We start from the raw sequence: 20,764 nt of genomic DNA, 5'->3' as shown, positions 1-20,764 counted from the left end.
AGGAAAAAAAAAATCTCAAAGGTTTTTTCGGTTCCGTTAGGCTTTTGTTTAATTAGAACAAATGGTGCTGCGGACTGCGCTGGTTTCATCCCATCTTGAATAATGACGAACTTGAAGCTACACGTTCTACTTTATACCTAAAATACATGAAATCACTGGTGCAGACTGCAGGTTACTGTAAAGGGCATCTATTACATCCTCTGACCAGTGGAATGGGCTGAGAACCTTTAACAGCTGGGTTCCTGCTGGTTCACCTCTAATGTGTTGCAATGGCTTTGTGTTTTCAGAGCCTAATAGTCAATTGTCATGTGGGTGGTCTCCACCACCCAGTGTCATTGGCTGTCAGTGACAAAGGTAACAAGAGCCATTGCTTGTAATCGGGGGACTAACATTACAAATCAGATGAGCAATTTGCGGGTGGACGCGGGTTCCAAGCAGCAACCCACCATTCATCAACTACTCATGACCTGCCTAAAGTATAGGTAGTCAATAGGAAAAAAAAAGCCCATCAACCCCTTTAAGTCTAGGTCTACATGGAATCTTTGGCCATGACATATGTTGCGTGACCAAAGATTGCAGTGTAGCCCTGCAATATTGCAAACTAATGAAAGTGAATGCAGGTTGCTGCACCCCAACAACTGAAGGAAGTTCAGTATGTTTGGAATATCTGTGATCATTGGATAAAGGTTGTAGCAACTGGGCAGCCCAATGCAATTGATCTCCATTAGGCCGACTGCACATGACCGGGTCAGATTCCGCATGTGGGAGCCTGCAGTGGAATCCGACCCTGTGCTCAGCCAGCATCCGTGCGTACCTGTCATTTCTTTCTGTACATCGGATGGCAGACGTCGGACGTTCACGGTACAGGGTTTTTTTTGTATTTTTTAAACCCCTCCTTTTTTGCCCCACGCTGTCTCTAAGCAATGATGCAGGTACCCGCAATCTATCCGTATTGTCATTGTGGAAGGGCCACAGGTCGGGACGGTTTCCATTGAGTTAAATGGAAGACGTCCGTGCAGAATCCACACTAAAATGGAGCACACTGCGATTTCCGCTCGCAGAGGAAAAATCACAATCGATTTCTGCTTGTGTATAAGAAAAAAATGCTTTTCCATAGCATGCTATGCAAGGTATTTGCTGCAGAATACTGAGGCAGACACTTGCTCCGGATTCCGCAATGCAAATCCGGCAGTGAGCAGCCGGCCTTAGTTGGTGTCAAGTCTACACTGTGATCATTGCCTGCCCAACGTGTCATGGCCAAAGGGGCGGCTTACAGGATTACACAAACATGGCTGTTTTTGGGGTTTTTTTCACCTAGAAACGGCGCGGCACGTGTCAACAGGGTGTGTCTGGTATTGCAGCTCCACTTAGTTCACTTTAATTGGTTTTCTAATCCATGTTTTTGTAACAAGTCTTTCGCCCTGTTTATTCTCATCTCTTTGGCCAATATGTCCAGTTAGATTCATAGAGACAACATCAAGCAGCACGTTTGATCTTTACAATCACTTTTTACAGACTTTCGATTACATAAAATCTTAATTATAAAGCACTACATTGGACCTTATTGTTTCCTAATGTAACCAAGTATTTTTGTCTCTTCAGTCGATAAAGGCAAGCAGAAGACGAGCCCCCGAGGACCGGTCACACAGCCACAGACTCCACCTGTTGATGCACAAGCCCTTGAGTTAGCACAGTGCAAGGCAGTATGTGAAGAACAGAGCGGCATCATCCAACAACTGAAGAAGCTAATTACAAGCGGCAATCAGAGGTTTGAAGCACTTACGGTGGTCATACAGCATGTGCTCAACCAGGTAAGATGGTGACTCCGTCTTGCTAAACCAGTGCTTGCCTATACCAGTGCAGGCTCTTTGTGGATAAACTAGTGGGTGCAGTTGACTCCATAGGAGCTCATTTCATGTCTGCAACCCATTTTTTTAATGTAAGCGAGTTTCTCTAGGTTCTGGTGTTCTGCTGTTAACCCCAGGAGATGTCCCATATGACCAAATGTTTCCCCGGTAGTGGCCGCAGGGAATAAAAGGCCAACCATGTATTGCATGGATATGCTAGGTCCACCAGAACAAGACAGTCTTCGAGTGTTTCTCCATTCTGGTTAATAGAGGGTGGTCAAGATCAGGAGACCTTTTTTTTTTTTTTTTTTTTAAGGCGTTACACAAAGTTAGAGAAGCTTAGGATGTTTTCCTCCAGCAACACCACCTCGGCTATCCATGGGTTGTGCCAGGTAATGCAGCACAGCTCAATTGAATGGGGTTAAACTTCACCACTCTAGACAATGTTGACGGATATGATGCTGATTTGGGGAGAGGGGGGACCATGTATTTATTTACCGCCCCTTTAAATGTTAATCAAGGGTAAGGAAAACTTTGTAAGATGGCTAATGGACTGAAATCTTCCTGGTTTGTAACAAGGTTATAAAGAAATTTGTGACTTGACCCCCCATTCTGGCTTTGGTTGGGAGGACTGACAGAGGAACAGACATATGTAATTTGTAGCATTGTAGCATTTTTGAAGATTTATTTGAAATTTGCAATTGTTGCTGAATGAAGCCCGCAGTTCTCTAAGCCTGTTTTCACATGTGCCCTTGGAGCCTCTGGTAAACGAAAAAGTACTGCGTTAAGGACTTTTTTTTCCATCTGGTAAAATGCAGTGTGGCCAAACAGAACCCCATTATGGTCAGTGAGGGCCGTCTGATTCCGTCAAAAAATGGGTCTGTTTGGCCAGGGAAAGCCTTGTCCCTGTACAGGCAGATGTGACCGTAGCTTTAAATTCCAAATCCAGTTCCTCGTTCGTGTGTTTTTGAGATGGTGTAACTATTCATAGCGACTTTTTTTTTTTCTTTTTAATTAAATCCTATTTTAGTATTTTTTAATGCAAGGGCTCGATTATGTAACTGCTGCGTTCATCATCTTTTTACAATAAGTTTACTTTTTAAACCTAATGTAATATCCCTCACCTCAGTCATTAGTTGTGAGGCAGAGATCACACGGACTCTGTGCTGGTCAGTAACTCACGTAATATCTAGTTCATTAGATGGTCTTGTAGATTAGCTGATTTATTTGGACCGCGGCCCATAGAGTTGGAAAGTGGCGGTTGTCACAACAAACTGTGTAAAAGCCTCTGTGGGTGGAGGTGTAATATACCAGAGGAAATAGGAACCGGAGAAGGAAGATAAATGGACTGTTTACTTTGCAGATATCTTTTAGTGTTTGCACACTTAGCAGCTGTCTCTAGTGATCTGCCCTTTATTATAGGTGACTTGTGTGTGTGTTCCAGTTAGGGGAACTATAAAACATTGTCTGTTTCCTTAATTACATTAAATATGGCGTGCAGTGTTAAGGATCAGTGTGAAGGTAAACTTTACAGTATGAGTTTGGGGTGGCAGTTCTGTCACTGATCCGTCTCTTAGATGGGACAGAGCAAGAGCAGTGTGATAATATTCCACACCCTCTGTCTCTACAAAACCAGAAGAAACACAGGAAATGTCGTCTGCTATATGGCAGCTATATCCGAGGGAAAGAAGGAATCCACATGGCAGGCATCCCATAAGTGGCACATCAACTAAAATGAGTGTATATGTTAGTTTTTACAAATATTCTATGCTGCACTCTATAGGGCAAGCAAACCTTGCTGGAGTGGTTTTAGTAAGGTGCAGTTATACCCTACACTTCTCCACTTTTTATGCTAATAAGGGTTTAGGTTGCAGAGATATGAATAGTTTCTAGGTAATGACTTCACATCGTTGCGCTGCACTACTTCAGCTATCTGCTGTTGTTGCGGGGCAAACTTTTTTTTCTCATTGACTTTCATGTACAATTTTTGAAAATTTTAAGTGAAAAATGTCTTATGAAACTTCACAGAATGTTGCTTATAAATTACTGTACGGATTTTTGCTTCATTTCCTGATCTCGAAATGGTCTTAAACTAAATACACAAGATAAAGAAATAGTCCTGTATTAGCTGACACACATAAGGCGACCACTAAGTAACAATAGACTTGGATAACTTTATGCAGGAAGTCTATCCTTGTCCCCAGACTGACAGGTTAGGTGGACCAGCCTTCCAGCGCCATTTCTCTTGACTTTGCAGTACTCCCTGGGTATCTATATTGGTCAGTCCATTTTATGTCCAATAGTCTCTGTGTAACGGAATATCATGCCCTGAGATAACTGGTATTTGGCCAACGCTCTTGATCTATTGCTGATGTGTTGGAACTAACCCTAATTGTCTTACCAATTTTCAGAGGTGAAGTTTATTTTGGTTGTACTTTTTTGTGGTTTATGATGGAATAGGTGTTTGGATATATAGACTTTTTTTTTTTTTTTTTTTTTTTAAGCCTCCGGACAACGATTACAGTAGTTGGAGTGTCTATTTCATAGATCTAAGTTTAGATGGCTCCAGTTGGGACATGAGCAGATTGATCTATGGTGAAAACTGATGCAATGGACGTTAGCCAGCCAGGGGTCTTATTATAGCACATTGAGAAGTATGCAGCTACTACTGTACCTTGAAAGCTGTCAGTACTGGAAGTCAATGTAAGACTATGGGGTAATTTTAAAAGGCTGCTGGACTTTTAAAGACAATCTGTTTTCAAAGCTTTGAGGTGCTAGATGGTTTCACGTTTCACGTTAAATTAACTATGTAAAGACAAAAGTGGAGCATTTACCTCTCTTCTGCTTACTTCCAAAAACTCTGAGCTCCTTGGAGGGATTCCATCAAAATACAGTCGAGTGGTTATGTGCTATATGTGAGGACATGGTAGGCTTGCCCAGGGCCAGATGAACCTCTGGGCCTCAATGTAAAATCTGTAACTGAATCCCCCGCCTACAATGTACTATTTTTAATACTTTTTTATGTGGGCGAGTCTCTTTTTGGCCACTTCAGGTGTTGGGTCTCGGGTGTAACTCCTTCCTCTGCACCCTTATGGCTACAGCCCAGTTCAGGACCATCAAGAAACCTAAAAAAAGACCAGTGACTAATGAAATGGAAATGTTACCAATGTGTAAAATCCAAAGCAAGGGACATCTTTAAACTCCATCTACATGGCAGAAAACCCATAAATGACACATGCCCAAGAACTGCCAGAACATACCCTCCACTCACTTATGCCTGATTATATTACAAAAAGTACGAACAGTGGTAAGATTAGGAAGTTGAGAAAATCCTAGAATGGTAGAGTTAGGCAGGACCTCCAGGGACATCGGGGCTTTCCAGCCAGAGCTAACTGAGCACTCTAATTTTACTTAACCTTCGTTTACATCTGCATGGGAGGCTCCGTTCTGAAGCTCCGGCACAGATTTTCATGAAAATCTTGGACATCGTAACATTGCATGCAGTACTACTTCATTCAGGAAAATGCTGTAGTGCATAATGGCAGCTGGGTGGAATCCTTTCTGGTCAATGGGTTTTGTATGCCATGTGCCATGTGCCATCTCCGGAACTTCTGGTTTTACATTTGGCTCCTAGGACTGAGACCGACAATGGAAAAAGATGGTGGTAGTGTGAATGAAGCTTTATAGAGCCCTAGTGCAGTTACTGATATATTTATCATGGCTGTCTTAGTTCAAATCCAAAATTTGTGTTCCAAGCATCTTATACTTTTACTGAGCATCTCCTGGCCTTGGCATGGGAGCGATTTGGTCGTGTTTACTAATGGGTGTGCTTTTTTCCTCCTTCCTGGAACAGTGAGCATATTCAACGCTTATTTACACAGTTCTGCTAGTGCTGATTAAACAAGTGTACAGAAAGAGAGCCCATTGATTTTATATATATATATATATATACATACATACATACATACATACATACATACATACATACATACATACATACATACATACTTGTAGAATAGAAAGGTGTTTTTTTTGCCTGGCATAAAGGCTTTTAATTTAACCTGCCCTGAACTTTTTATTGAACAACATTGCGCAACTTCTTACAGACCCTTATATTCCTTGAACTGGCAAGGTGTCTAAACCCAACTTGCCAAGGGGTCAACTCCTCCATTTTCCTTCACAATGCTGGTACTTTTTTGCCTTTTCATTCCTTTTTCTCATGATATATGGTCAACATTAAACAGATACCATGTGGAAAAATCCACAGCAAATCTCCATCAAAACCTGTTTGGTTAGGGTTTTGGTGCGGATCCCCAGCAGCTTTCACACCTTTAATTTAACTCTTTTCAATCCACTGCCTGACGTCTAAAGACATTCTGATTGATGGCTGTATAGCTCCGATGTCGGAAGCAGTCCGGCAGGGTATTCTTACTGTGTATTACTGGCCGCTCTTGTCGGGGGCCTCTCCTCTCCAGCATGTCACATACCGCAGTACTGACTCTAGCCAGCAGATGGTGCCATTTTATAATAGCAGAAAGGGAGAGCCCCATAGGAAACCCTGAATCCAAAATTGGATTGTAAAGGATTAAAGTGGCTTTCCAGGAAAATACTATTGACCCATTCTGAGAATAGGTCATAAATAGTATTTCTAGGGAAAATTCATTAAATTGACAAGGTGAAATCTTTGCAGCAAATCTGCCACGTGGGATCGTACCCCAAGTATATTTTTGTAATACATGCACAGATAAAAATACTATCTGAAAGTTTCTTTATAATGTAATTAATTCAAAGACAACTTTAGGGTCCATCAAAGGAAGTCAAAAGTATGTTAAATAAATGCAACAGAATCCGTATGATTCCTTGGACGAGATACATAATTATACACCCAGTAAGAGATATAGGTATATATAGCCATAGGGTATGCACCTATATAAAGTTCCAGTTAGACCATGAACAAGCTATAATTTTGGAAAGTCTCCTATAATTATCTGCAATACACATAGCCAGGCTGAACTAATATGAATGATCCCCTCCATAACGTAGATCAGAGTTTGACATTGCCCCATGATGCAGCTGATCGGTCATCAGCAATCACAATAGATCTTGTCTGACACACTTTTTAGCATGTCTGATTAATTTCAATTACAGGGGCAGCAATTATCCTCAATAAAATCTATAGATTCCATTAATTTACAACAGGCAGCTATGGCTAGACGCTGCTGGAATTAATCAAATGTCGTGCACAGTTGTAGTGTATGAGCCCAGCTTTAATGGCTAGTAGTCACTTTCGTTCAGCCATTACATGGTACATTTCAGGTGCAAATACTGAACATCTGCTGAGAAAGCTTCCCAAGTGTTACTTAAAATACCTTCTTGATAAGCTTTTATCAGGCTGGTGTTCTGCTTAAGCTCTGGTGTCATTCCTTATTTTGTCAAGGTCTCCGGCACCTCACACAGTATGCCACTAATGTCCCTGCATTAAAATGTTAGAGAATGTACTGTGCTTTTTTAAAAATCTTCTGATTGTATCTTCTGTTTTTGTCCTATGTACATAATGGTGTGTGTGGGGGGGGGGGGGGTGTTCATACCTGTGCTGTATTTAATAGCAGAGGTGCTTTGCAGCAGTTTCCTGAGTCATAGACACAATGGGCAGGAGAGGACCCACTGACTTCTATGAGCGAGTATTGTGGGCATGTTCTTTGCCCTATGGAGCTCACCGTGCAGAGAGGGGGAGTAGGTAAGCTGTGACCACCACCTATTGTGAATGGTGGATCCTATGTTGTGTCAGCGGCCTTTAATACGAAGCTTTTTTTGTTCAGATTCTCGCTGGGTCGCAGGAATAATCTTTTGGTGTAAGTGCTGCCAGCAGTTGAACAACGGATAATGATTTGTCCCTTTATCGTTCAGTTTCAGCAGGCCTACAAATAAAACAAGGCTCTGTCCGTGTATACAGGCATCTGTACCACTATGAATGACCGTACTTTTACTGTGAATGGAGATGGTTGGCCGGAGCGATCTCTGGGCCACTCCGCTTCTATTCACTGAATGACCATTGCTCCTCTGACAGCACAGTTTTGCTTATTGCTGGGATGACAATTGTCCCGTGTAAAAACATCCTAAGGCCGCCTGCACACGAGCGGAAATTCCGCGGCGGGATTTCCCACCGAATTTCCGCTGCTGAAAGCCTTGATAGGATTGCGTTAACGAACGCAATCCTATGTAGACGGCCGCGAGCCCCGCACAGAAATGTCACTCACCCAACGCCCGCTCCGGTCTGCGCATGCGCCGGCTGCCCGGCAAGCCGGCACATCAAACAGCCGGAGCCGGCGGGCGCGGCTGAGTAGGCGCTGGTTCCTGCAGGCGCTCACCTCCGGATCCGACCCGCCCGTCTGCAGGCGGCCTAACTCTCATTGTAATCATGTCTGTGATGAACAGGTCAGTGTCAAAACTAATACAGGGTTTAACACAATCTTTATACAATAGGTGATTTTCTGTTGACATGTTTCTTTTAAAGGCGTTGTCCAGTTGTAAACTATCCATAGCCTCGCCTAAGGATATGGCGTCAATAGTAGAATGACTGGGGTCCTTTGCCAGAGACCATTGCCAATCAACTAATTGTTCACTGAGCCTGTGTACTGAGTTGATTTGTACAGGAAGCAGACAGCTCCAATCTCAGTGCAGTGGTCAGGCTTGGTATTGCTGGACTAGCTCTCATTGAAGTGAATGGGAACTTTGCCTCCAATACCAAGCCTGGCCACTGCACTGAGAAAGAAGCTGTCTGCTTTCTGTGGAAAGCAGCTCACTGTAGGAGTACTCTGACACAGCAAATCGGCAGGGGTCCCAGGTGGCAAACCCCCGTGAATCTATTATTGATGCCTACCCTGCAGATAGGCCACGTATAGTTTGAAACTGGACAACCCCTTTTATAGGTTATCTGCTTGATTATCCTGCTTAATGAGTTTTAAGCTGCCCATGCACATTCAACAGTCAGATGGCTGTTTTCCACCAACTGCACCATATGCACAAATTTTCAGCCAGACGTTAATGTATTTAGGGAGGTAAGCCACAACCGGACAGCTTTGGTGTTTATTTCTTGGGGAACAAAAGAATTAGGTGTTGAAATCCCATGTCCCTGATTTTCTTTATCCAGACGTCCTCTTTCAGGTGAACGTTAAGCTTCCCCATACACATTACACAGTTTGGCCCCACTGTTATAGCTGGGTTTAGAATGACTAAGGGTCGTTTCACACAAGAGCGTTGACCACCCAGTGAATGGAGGTAGAGATGGCCGGAGATCATTTCCAGCAGCCCGCCTCCATTCACAGTAAACGGGCAGCAGTTCATAGATGAACCATTGACTTTTTACACAGGCGAATAGATTGATTTTTAGGTCTGCCTAAATTGAATGATGAATGCTAAGTGAATAGGCAGCCTTTACACTGAACGATTATCGTTCAAATTCGTATGATCCAGTGATATGAATGGTAATCATTCTATGTAGAAGAGCCCTAATGTGTTTGGAACGTCTAGGATGAGCAAAAGCCATATTCGATTACTTGTTTTGTTTGTGAGGTATTTCACTAGTCCCCTCATTTGCCCCAGTCGCTAGTTGCCTATTAGTAGAGTACTGGTAAGGTGGCCACATTTTAACAGAAGTGGGTTGATGGTGGAATAACCATTGAATGATCGTCTCACGAATGCAGCCAGCCAACATGATCAATAACAAGCAGGTCCGTGAACTTCTAAGTATACTTAACGAAACCTGCTAGTGATGACTGAACTAGTTTCTCTCATGTATCAGGGGACCTTCTTGACCATCTTCTCCTGGCAGGTGTATTTATGGGGGAAGAGGAATCGGGTGTGTTGGATTTCACCATGTCTGATCCTTAGTTCCTGTGGGAGATGAGCTATTGCCAAAGGCATACAGTGGTATACATTGGCCATGAGTTCCCTTATGTAAAGTAAACGGATAAAAGACCGTATATGACTTTGCGTATGCTCGTATACCTCTATATAGCATAGTGTAGTTGATTATTTTAGAAGTGTTATACTGGCCTGAGCTATGATAAAATTGGATCACTATTTAATTCTTTCCACCTGGTATTTCAATTCTTCCTGCGTTGGACTTCAAGGCTATGTATTGATACATGGTAGCTTCTAACTGTATCAAGTAATGCATTGCACTTTGAAGAGTGTCTTAAGAGTACAACATTGAGGCTCCATCCTACAGAAAGCTGTATGCCCTAGGTCTTTTGAAGGCAACTTCAGTTGTCAGTGGATGCAAAACTAGTGAAGTCTAGACCTATTCACACAGGTAGCAGTATGGCATGCCAGCATTCGTACAGCGTCCTCGTTGAAAGACCACGTCAGCCTTTGATTACATATTATCTGGAATGAGATACACATGTATACATTCCAGCTACATTATGCAGATGTATCCAGGTTTATTTGGACCGGTTTCTTTGTCATAGTTTATCCTGTCCAATGACATCAATGCAATACATATTTTTCAGAATGAGCCCTAAACAATGGGTTTTCACAACGTATAACTGAAAACCTCTTGCAACACTTGTGGAATATGGTTGGACTCTTAAGGCATTGGGTATATGTAGTTGGTAAAATGTTTGGTCTCACAAGCTTCTATGGACTCTCTCCGTGAGTTCAGGGTGGGGGTTTATAAAAAAATTATAAGTTTAAGTGTGGCGTTAAATACATTTCTCTAAGGCCATATTCACATGCCCAGGGGCAAGTTGCGCCTGGCTTGGCGTAACTGGCACAGCAAACTGACATCCTATCCGTGTGCTGTGCGATTTGCTGGATACTGAATGGCCTATTTTTGCATGCCTTCCAGCTTTTCTGTCCTGGGTTACTCTCTGGTCACTGAAGATTTCGGACAGAACCCTCGTGGAACCATAGGCTTTAAATGGAACCTGTCATATTTTCGTAATGCAATCTAAGCTAATGTGTAGTAGTGCTGATTCAGACAATGCAGTAGCACTGAACCATGTACTTGTAGGTTCACTGGTACCTTTTTGTAATTTTTATTTGACGTTTTCGCAATCCGTATGCATTTGAGGAGAAAAGCCAGATAATTAAAACTTGTCAGATTTCCTCCGCTCACTAGCAGCCGTCACACCTAGTTTGATGGACAAGCATGTACATTTTCTTCAGTCTCATCAAATTCTCATTGAGGCGCAGTGACGAGAGGCGGCTGCGCCTACGTACTATCGTTCCCCAGGACCTGCGCTGACTTCTTGAGCTTAGTGCACCTCTGCTTTGTCGGCAGTTTAGTTTATCCTGTTCGGCGGCTTCATTATTAATCCCGTTATCTGCACCTATATTTTGCCTAGTGTAAGCCATCTGTTTAGGGTTTTTATAGTCAAGATGGTAAACCAATGCTATGCTTATACACTACCTGGCCAGAGTCCACAGAATGTGCCAAGCGCAGTTTGTGTAACACTCTTGAAGTGTATAGAAGCTATGAGAATGGCTGAGCACATTGTGCCACGCTGTTTCCTTACCTCCCTGAGAAATAGCGTAGCATGCTGTTACGGTTTCCAAAGCTCACATTCACTTCAATGAGACCTATAGAAACTGAGGTGGGCTAAAGCAGGGGTCCCCAACTCCAGTCCTTGGAGACCACCCACAGGTCATGTTTTCAGGATATCCTATAGGGAGAACACCTGTGGCAATGTCTAAGGCACCAACAATAATTACATCACCTGTGCAACACTGAGGAAATCCTGAAAACATGACCCGTTGGTGCTCCCTGAGGACTGGAGCTGGGGAACACTGGGCTAAAGCACTTGGCACCTTACAACAGCCGGTTGGGACAGAGCGCTGGGTTTTCCCATCTTGACCATATAAAGCAGAGATGGGATATCTCCTTTTAGTAACTTTTATGCCGTTTAATTATTTTTGTGGTTTTACACATCAGAGAAGAATATGTTAATGGCTGAACTATTGAATGATTGGTGAACAGTTGTTGCACAGACGCTTATCTATTTTAGTCCCTGTCTGCGGTTAAGGTTCAAGCTGTCCATCCTAAACCTGCCATCAATGAACAAGTAGGAACGGCCTTTATGGGACATTCTTTACCAAAAGCCTTTTTTTTTCTGGCCTAGCCTTTGCCTACCAGGCAAAAACTTACAACTGAACGACTTTTCAGACTGTCAATTTTAGCCAAATAAAAACCATCATTTGTAAATTTCACCTACTGAACAATAGTTTGGGGTGAAATAATTGGTTTTGGTCAACTTTCGACTAATGTGTATAATTTGTATTAGGTTGAAGCATTAAAGTGCACATGAAAGTCCTCTTCTCATAAATCATCTAGCCATTTCCCGGATAACCTTACTTGAGCTCTACTGGTGTCATTATTCTAATGAGGAGACTGGCTGAGGCTTAGAACCAATTCCCCAGAGGCCGAGCCGTAATATGCCAACTGACTGATGAGATGTGCTGTCAGTCTATGTGCACGGACATCTCTAGGACTATGAGGTAACTGTAATGGAAGGGTTAGGGGCCTGCATTAATAGGAGGACATGTATTCAGGGCTTCTATATAGACCTAATGTAGTTAATGACGTAATACAGTATAACTTTGTTCCGGCCTATTATGAGATTATTATAAGACCTTGCCCTCGTATAATGCCAAGTTATAAATCAACGTCAACTGACTATTGATTGCAATGCCGATCATCATTAGATAATTGCATATATAGCAATTCCCTAATATGCTTCTGTTACCAGAACTAAATATTTTACCACTGAGCAGTGGTAAACAAATGGGTTCAGGTGGCAACATGCATCCCGGAATAATTCATTGTGGTTCTGCAACAGAAATATGAGGCTGAGCCCATGACTTTGGCCATGGATTGGCATTTTCAGATTCGGGTCTACACACTGATTAGTCTAATCCACTGGGGCAAATCTGTGCGAGGATATACGTACTAATGCTAGTAAAATCTGCGCCATATACACTACTGCAAATGTATAGGATGTGGATTTCATGTCCTTTTCTGCCATTTGCACATGCAGAACCGCAGACTTTATATTGTTTCACATCTCAAGTTCCAATCTCGCCTGTTTTAGTCTCAGCTGTCCCAAGCAAAACTTTTTTCACCCACTGTTTTATGCCTCATTCACACTTTTTGTTTGCCTTGTGTCATATTAGCCTAACAATAAAAATAAAGGAAATGCTGCACATAACTGGCGCGACTTATCGGACCGCAATGGCTATAATTGGGTCCATCAGATTTGTCGTATTGCCCAACGTTTCACTGGACAAAATAACACATCATGCTGCGCTATTTCCAGAACTGTGGTGCAGCCCTTATTGATTTATTGCATCAAAATTTTATGTGATTTTCATTCAATTCCTTTTATTCCTATAAACTTATGACGGTTGTCACACTACGAAAAGTAGCACGAGATAAAGTTGGCTAAGATCCACGGCAAAATAAGTCTCATGTGAACATACGAGAAAATAAGCGTTTCCATAGTGAAGTGTATATTGCCAAAAATGCTCACCTTACTGGGTTGTGCAAGTCAGACGCAGCCGCAGAAAGCAGAGTATATCAGCCGCTGCCTCCCAGGAATGGATAGGGCAGGGTGATCTCCATACGATGGGATTATGGAGTAAAACCCTGTGATCCTGGCGCTGCTGACTGAAGGAAAGGGACCTTTGGATCTTCCCCTTCCCTTTTTCAGCAGCGCCAAGGAGACTCCATAATCCCTTATGAACATATAGACACTAAGCAGTTTCTCAGCCTTGGGAAAGGCTAACTATATTACTTGTATCTTCAGTTCTGAGAACTTGGTCACATTTACATAAGTGTGAATAATATTAGTAGCTCATTTGATAAGCTTCACTTTTAAATGGATTCTGTTATCCACTTCTTGTGTGTTAAATTTGACTTGCCACCATTATCATGTTGCCACTAGTCAGCGTCAACTTTTTTGCTTTTTTTTGTTTTTACAAATGCACCCTGATGGCACCAGGATCCACGTTTTTCTCATTCCTATCTAGTATGTAAATGAGCATTACATCGTACTACTGGTGGTAAATTTGCCCATCTTGCAATGTTTGACAGGACAGCCCCACTGCCAACTGCTGTAGTGTTCAGTGCAGGAAAGCTGTATTCTACATGTTTTTAACCTTTTTGTGTCATCTTTTGTCATCAATTAAAAGCAACACTTTCATGTGTTTTGCTCGTTAAATTTTTTATTGTGGGGCCTAGTGTTTATTAAATAATAAGGATTTTAGACATTTTGCCTACTTTTGAACAAGCAGTTTCCGATGTGGGACTGCCTATGTGGTTAATCATATAGGAGATGCGGCCAGGGATAGGAAGCAGCAGACACAGCAGAGCACAGCGTCTGACGTCATCAAGCACAGGCTTCATGGACCATGTGTGCTCATGGAAGAAAACAAGCTGCTCTCTGTAAAGGAGGATTAGAACATGTATGCTCGGGTTATACCGGCAAGAGGTCCGGACATGATCAGGTCAGAGGCGTCCGTGACTCGGGGAGACGTGGCTACATCCAACACTCATAGCGTCGTGACTTCTCAGTCAACTTCTATACCTTAGCCTCCCGCACAGTATACAGCGGTCAAATGTGCCGATTTCTGCATAAGGACTTATTTACATTGGTGAGCGCGATATCAAGCCGAGAAACGCGGCCTGATTTCTTTCTTGCCAACATGCGTTTTTCTTGGCAAGCATTTCTAATTCAAAACTGCATTGCTTCTGTGAATTTGCAACCCTCATTCACGTGACGGGATTGCAAGTGTTTCCCATTGACTTCTATGGGAAGCATTGCATTGTACTGAATAGCGACTACCCCGTGATATCTTTTTAAGGCCGGTGAGGCGTTCTGAGGGAACGCCCAAAGATAGAACGTGCTGCAATTTCTATTCCTCGCAGCATTGCTCATGAATTAATCCGTTCCGGAGAATAGATTTAATCATGCAAGTTTTGTGTGCGTCATGCAACTCTCACAATATCATCGCATATGTGAGTAAGCCCTGAGAAAGGCATGTGTGTGTGAACACCGCTCTGCTACCTCTGTTTGCCGCTGATACAAGTTTAATAGGTCAGAAAGGGCATAGTTTCAGCTTGGGGAGAGCACCTAGAAAATGTAATGTGAGCAGACTTATAAGACCATGCATGCTCCTATGGGAAATTTATGCAAATGAGAAAATGGGACAACTACTCCACAGCTCCACCTATTGGAAAGTAGCATTCCTGCAAGTCAGTGTCTGGCCATTTACCAATGACTGGGAATATAAGCCAAAGCCTGAATCTTCTCCAGAACGACAGGATTACCTTGTTTAATAGGCAAATTCTGCATGATAGTTTCCCCTTAAATCTGCAGTAACTGTAGTGTCTGTAGGCTTTACACGCAAGTTTGTGCTTTTTAGTGCAGCTCTCTGCTTTTTACTATTTAAACTAAGATTCTGACCTTGGTCCCGGTGAGCGAGAAACTAAATGCCAAAAATATAGAAAATGTAGCAATATACATGGAGTTCTTGCTGCATTTCTATAAGCGTTAAATAGCCCCATATATGCTAAATATAAGCCTCACTTAGCTGTGAGGTCAGCCCTCTCCCTTGCCATCCAGGCTGATATTTGAGTAAGTGGCAATCGATCAGGCTAATGTCTGCCTCTCGTTTTTCATATTCGAAAGGGGTTGTGGCTTAAAGTAATGACGGGCTGCTTGTGCCAGGAGAAGGGACTGCAGTATGAGTTGGGAGCTGGGAGGGAACAGTACAAGGAGCACAGGGAACCTGCAAAGAAAGCATGAGTGTCAGGCAAGACAGGCTGAGTCCTATGGAACTCCTATCAGCTGCTATTTAAATGTGGCCAGACCAGTTTTGGCTGCAGTGTGTCCTCCTGGAGTGTACACCTTGGGAATACAGAAGCTGTAATATGGGCTGCTCAAGCAGCAAACTGTGCGTCTACGCCCCATGCACTGCAACCCGGGTAACTAACGTATTTTTCTTTTTCTATACATCCCTATGTATATACGGTTTGCTTTTTATCATGGAGTTTTTCCAGCTGCTGCAGCGAAGGGAGCAGTGCCAGCATAGGACCTATAACAAGAGAAGACGCTTGCAGTTACTTGATCTGCTTTTTCAGTACTGTTTACATCTAGGAGCGTCTCCAGCCGGATATTAAATATAAGCGGTGAGGCTGCTCGTTCTCCTTCGTCATCCTGGAATTGCTTTGTTCTTCATAAGAGATGATTTTCCACTTTTTTTTTTTCTTTAGTTTTTGTTTATTTCATGCATGTATTGTTTAAATACATTTTGCTCCTTATGTTATGCAAAGTTCCCTATCTCTGCGGACTTGATGGAATTATGATCCCTGGGGATTGGATTGTGTCCATTCAATTATACTAATAGACATTCCTCCTTACATAGGAGATGGTGCGCTCAGCAAGGGGGGTGGGAGTGCAGGCAAAGGACACTGTTTTCATTAGGCAAGGGAGATAAATCTTGCGGATCACTGTGTTTTAGTGCAGAGGCATTCTCCACTTGTCATAAGATTAATATGCAGTCCTTGGCATAAAGTCAGTGCTGGAGTTTAACATATGTTCATTTTTTATGGGTGGAATGAAGGTGGTTATGCCTTTTGTTATCGGAAAGTTTGCTGGGGGCTAGGTAAGAATTAAAAAAAAAAGTTCTGAAAGTTGTACGTCCTTGTGGAACGGCCATAGTTAATCGGAGGTGTGTGTTGGCCAGGAATTCAGTCAACTTTTTGTGACCAGCATTGTGCAGGTGTATCTGGTCTTAGTAAACCCAACTATGTAAGTGCTTCTATACCCATCTTTGATTGTGTGAGCTGATCTGTGTTTTCGTGTTGATCACCAGTATATAAATCTTGGAAGCTGCATGTGTTTTTATTACAGAACTTTTGTCTTCTCTTTGCAGCGAGAAGAGGCTCTCAGGAAACGCAAAGAGCTTTCTCAGGAACTTCAGAACTTGCGGGGTGACTTGGGTGAGTTCATCAACTTTCCTACTGCTCTAGACACATGTGCTTCCATTGACTTCATTGGATATTCTTAAACAGGGTGACTATCGCCCAAACTATCTCTTCCCCTCATCCAGTGTGAACATTTTCAGTACTTCAACGATAATTTGCTCGTTAGTCATTGGTTGCATCTTTTACATTGCCCTAATCATTTAGTCAGCAGTGCATTCACTTGTTTTAATGGGCATTTGACTGTGTTTTTATTTTTTTTACCTGTGAAGGTAAATTCTTGAAAGCATGGCTGTCTTCTCACTGGAACGTGTTTTTTGTAATAGTTCTAAAGAGTTAAATTTTAGGTTGTGTAAATGGCTTTTCTCCTAAGGCTGATTCCCATGGAAACTCTGGAGCCTGTTAGTTGACCCTGGGTTCATCAGATTCCTGGCAGTTATCTCATTGAAGTACACAGGGCTTTTTTCTGTTAACCTTCTGCACAGCAAACCTAGTTTTCACTGTCCAAGACTGTTCCGATTATATAAAGCTGAAATGATCTTCTGATATGTCGGATACATAGGTAAATGTCATATTGACAAGGTCTTATCTCAGACGTGGAGAGATTTAGAGAATAGGTAGGCTCCGCAGAATGCTCAAACCCATTTGGCACTGATACAAGGGCCGGTTCACACCTAGAAGACTATTCTGCATCTGAATGGATCCAGCTTTTCACAGGTGCCATTTTGAACAAAGAGCAAAAACTGCCAATATTTTACGACTGATGGCTTTTGTGTGCCCGATACAGATGTTATGCGTGCCATTTCTTTCTGTTGGTGGATGTGGCTATCAGTTTGTTCCATGTGAACAAACTGATGCTAGTTCAGGCCACATCAATGTCGACTGACTGGGTTTCGCCTTAAAGTAAACTTGTATATATACCGTAAGTGGCTTTATTACCTATAGTAACCAGTTAATCTCTTTGTTTAACTGCATCCTTCCTTAGCCCAGGTACAAACTAACCCATTTACACCAATTCACCTGACTCTGCTGTTATATCCCCGTTGTTTGTGTTGCATGGGGGTAAACCATTATTTGTGTAACGCCAAATAATTCTGCCTTCAGGAATTTATTACTTTAAATTAATTGCTTTAATTACTGGGTACCGACCTAGGAAAGATCGAAAACTGAGAAAACCTTGAGCTGGATACCTGAACCAAGCTGGAATTGAACCTGCAACCTTCAGGTCGTGAGCGTGAGCTTAGACAGACTGCATTTCTTCTGACTTAACACTCTGCGCCACGCGAGGCTGATATGACGATTAATTGTATCAGACTTGTTGAAATCCAACACATCCAGGCCTTTTGATCTTACAGGAATTGACCACTTTAGGATTACATTAAAGGGGTTGTCTCATTTCTAGCTGTTTTTATACAGCTCCATACATTGCATAGTGGCCTGGGTTGGTATTACAAGCTGAATTCTATTAAAGTGAATGAGACTCAACCTGTAGTACCAACCTTGGCCACTGCATAATGTAGGGAGCTGTCTGAAAACAGCTAGAAGTGGGAGAACCCCCTTTAAAGCAAAGCATTTTAATCTTGAATAGATGACCTACAAAAATGCACTTTGTATCTTCTGGCCCGTGCCTATAAAGTCATGCCCATGATTTGTCTGTCCGCCTCCTTCTGCCTGACATAACCCTCATTTATAAGATAGCTGCATATGAAGGAGCATGTGACCAGAAACATGACTATGCATTCTCCATAGAGAGAATGCACACAGGAAACTGGTGCAGTGGGAGACCCTGAGTAATATTTGTGGTCTCATGGGAGGAGTCAGACCGAGCATGAGGGGGTGTGGCTTTGGAAATTCAACAGAATTAGACAAAAGATGTTATGAGTATATTTGTGCTGTCTATTCATGATTAAAATACTTTGCTTGAATGTAATCCAAAAGTGACCAAACCCTTCAATCGAGCAGAGAAAGATCAGACTATTTGATTTCAAAAGGTCTGATCCTTTCGTTCTGGGGGTCAATCTGTTGCCAGAAATGTCTTCTTCCCCTCTCCCCATTCTGAGAAGAGTGCATGCTCTACAAAACGGAGTTGTGAGAGTATGGGGATTGGGAGGAAAAACTGCCAGACACCCTGTCTGAAGTGTGTGGCCAGCTTTACTCCCTTATTCCTATTGAGCGTACTTTGATGAACAGACAAATTGAGCATGCGTGTTTGAGGAAATCGAGAGGATTTACTCTTCAGCTGACTGCTACTGAAGGTCTGTGGGTACCTTTTTTTTACATCAGGGATATTAAGACTCATTTTCACTGAGAGGCACATCAGCTTTATGGTTGACTTTAAAGGCCGCCTGCAGACGAGCGGGTCAGATCCGGCAGCGAGAATGCTCGCCGCGCGATCCGACCCGAGCGCCTGCAGGGACGAGCGCGTACTCACCCGCGCCTGGCGGCCCCGGCTCTTTCATGTGCCGGCTGCCGCGCAGCCGGCGCATGCGCAGACCGGAGCCGGCGGCCGGGTGAGTGCGTGCCCCGCAGAAAATTAGGACATGCCGCGGTTTGTTTGCCGCGCGAGATTTCGCGCGGCCGTCTGCATAGGAGTGCGTATTTTAATGCACTCCTATGCAAACTTTCAGCGGCGGAAATCCTGCGGGAAATCCCGCGGCGGGATTTCCGCTCGTGTGCAGGCAGCCAAAAGGCCAATTGTAATCGTAAGACTGTATAGTAATGACCCTCAAATATTGTCCACAGTAGTAATAGTGACCCTAGTAGTGATAGAGATCCCCATAGTAGCCCCAGTAGTAATAGTACCCCCTATTGGACTCTAAGGGGCCTCTCGTGGTGCAGTGTGTTAAGGCAGCAGTATGCAGTCCTAAGCTCTTGCCTATGCTGGAATTGAACTTGCAACCTTCTGCGGGAATTGAACTCGCAGAAGGCTGTGAGTACAATTCCCGCATGGTTCAGGTAGCCGGCTCGTGGTTGACTGGTCCTTCCATTTTTCCGGTCAGTAAAATGAGTACTGAGATGACTGAGGAAGCCAATGGCAAACCACCCTGCAAAACAGCCTGCCAAGAAAACGTCACAATGTGACATCACCGTAGGAGTCGGTCATGACTCCGTGCTTGCACCAGGGGACTTTACCTTTACCTATTGACCTCTGGCTGGACCTCCACACTTCTTCCCTTGACTCTTCCTGCTGCCGCTGGACCGGACCTGCAGACTGGCGGGAACATAAAATGAGGCGTCCGGAAGGATTCATACATGTGTGTTTTAGATTATTTAAATATGAAGTATTTCTCCAGCTGAGCCTTGGTAGTGTCAGTTGTCAAAGGCTTGCTGTGGACACAAACATTAAGTCATCAAAGTCCCTTTTCAACCTTTCCCTGACACTATGGATTTGTCACAGGTCTTGGTTTTCACTGTTTCTGCGTTACCCAGTGTCTAAAACGCAACAATTCTTACTAATGAGAACTTCAGGAAATTATTTGGAAAAAAAATGCTCTGACATCTGGTAGTTTACTTGTCAAAACTGGGTGATTCAGCGCCTCATGCATGTCCTAGACTCTTACAGTGGCTCCACACAGGTTTTGGGAGCAGTGTTTTTTATGCTATCGCTAGATATGGATTCCACAGGAAAGCACTAGATGTCTGTTCTTTGTACCTTCTATCTCCTTTGAGTTAACTTCTAACTTTTGGTTCAGACACATTTCTGAAAAACAGCCTTAAAAACCTGTGAATCCACTTTTGGGGTATGTTCACACGGTTCGGTAATGCTGCGCAGATTTTGCAACGGAATTCGCTGCGGAGAATCTAAATTTAAATGAATGGTTGAAATCCACACAAAGTTGCAATCCCTACTACTTGGTCAGATTTTCCACAGCAGGAAATCTGCAGTGTTAAGTTACCCTTATTGTTACTTTGGAGAATTAATACTGCAGAT

At 43.0% G+C, this 20,764-nt stretch overlaps 1 protein-coding gene across 4 annotated transcripts in view; it reads left to right on the top strand.

Annotated features, from left to right (window-relative positions):
• The window catches only part of MTUS1 (microtubule associated scaffold protein 1), a 184,645-nt gene that overhangs the window by 137,951 nt on the left and 25,930 nt on the right, over positions 1 to 20,764 (top strand). For all 4 annotated transcript variants that reach the window (XM_066573401.1, XM_066573403.1, XM_066573402.1 and 1 more), the window contains 2 exons: positions 1,603 to 1,811; positions 16,785 to 16,851. In XM_066573401.1, the coding sequence (XP_066429498.1) occupies positions 1,603 to 1,811; positions 16,785 to 16,851 (276 nt within the window). The remainder of the gene's footprint in view (positions 1 to 1,602; positions 1,812 to 16,784; positions 16,852 to 20,764) is intronic.

The sequence above is a fragment of the Eleutherodactylus coqui genome, chromosome 7, assembly GCF_035609145.1.
Source record: "Eleutherodactylus coqui strain aEleCoq1 chromosome 7, aEleCoq1.hap1, whole genome shotgun sequence".
NCBI classification, from domain to species: Eukaryota; Metazoa; Chordata; class Amphibia; order Anura; family Eleutherodactylidae; genus Eleutherodactylus; species Eleutherodactylus coqui.
The sequence above is the reverse complement of the archived record's forward strand: the minus strand, read 5'-3'. Positions and strand labels throughout refer to the sequence as shown.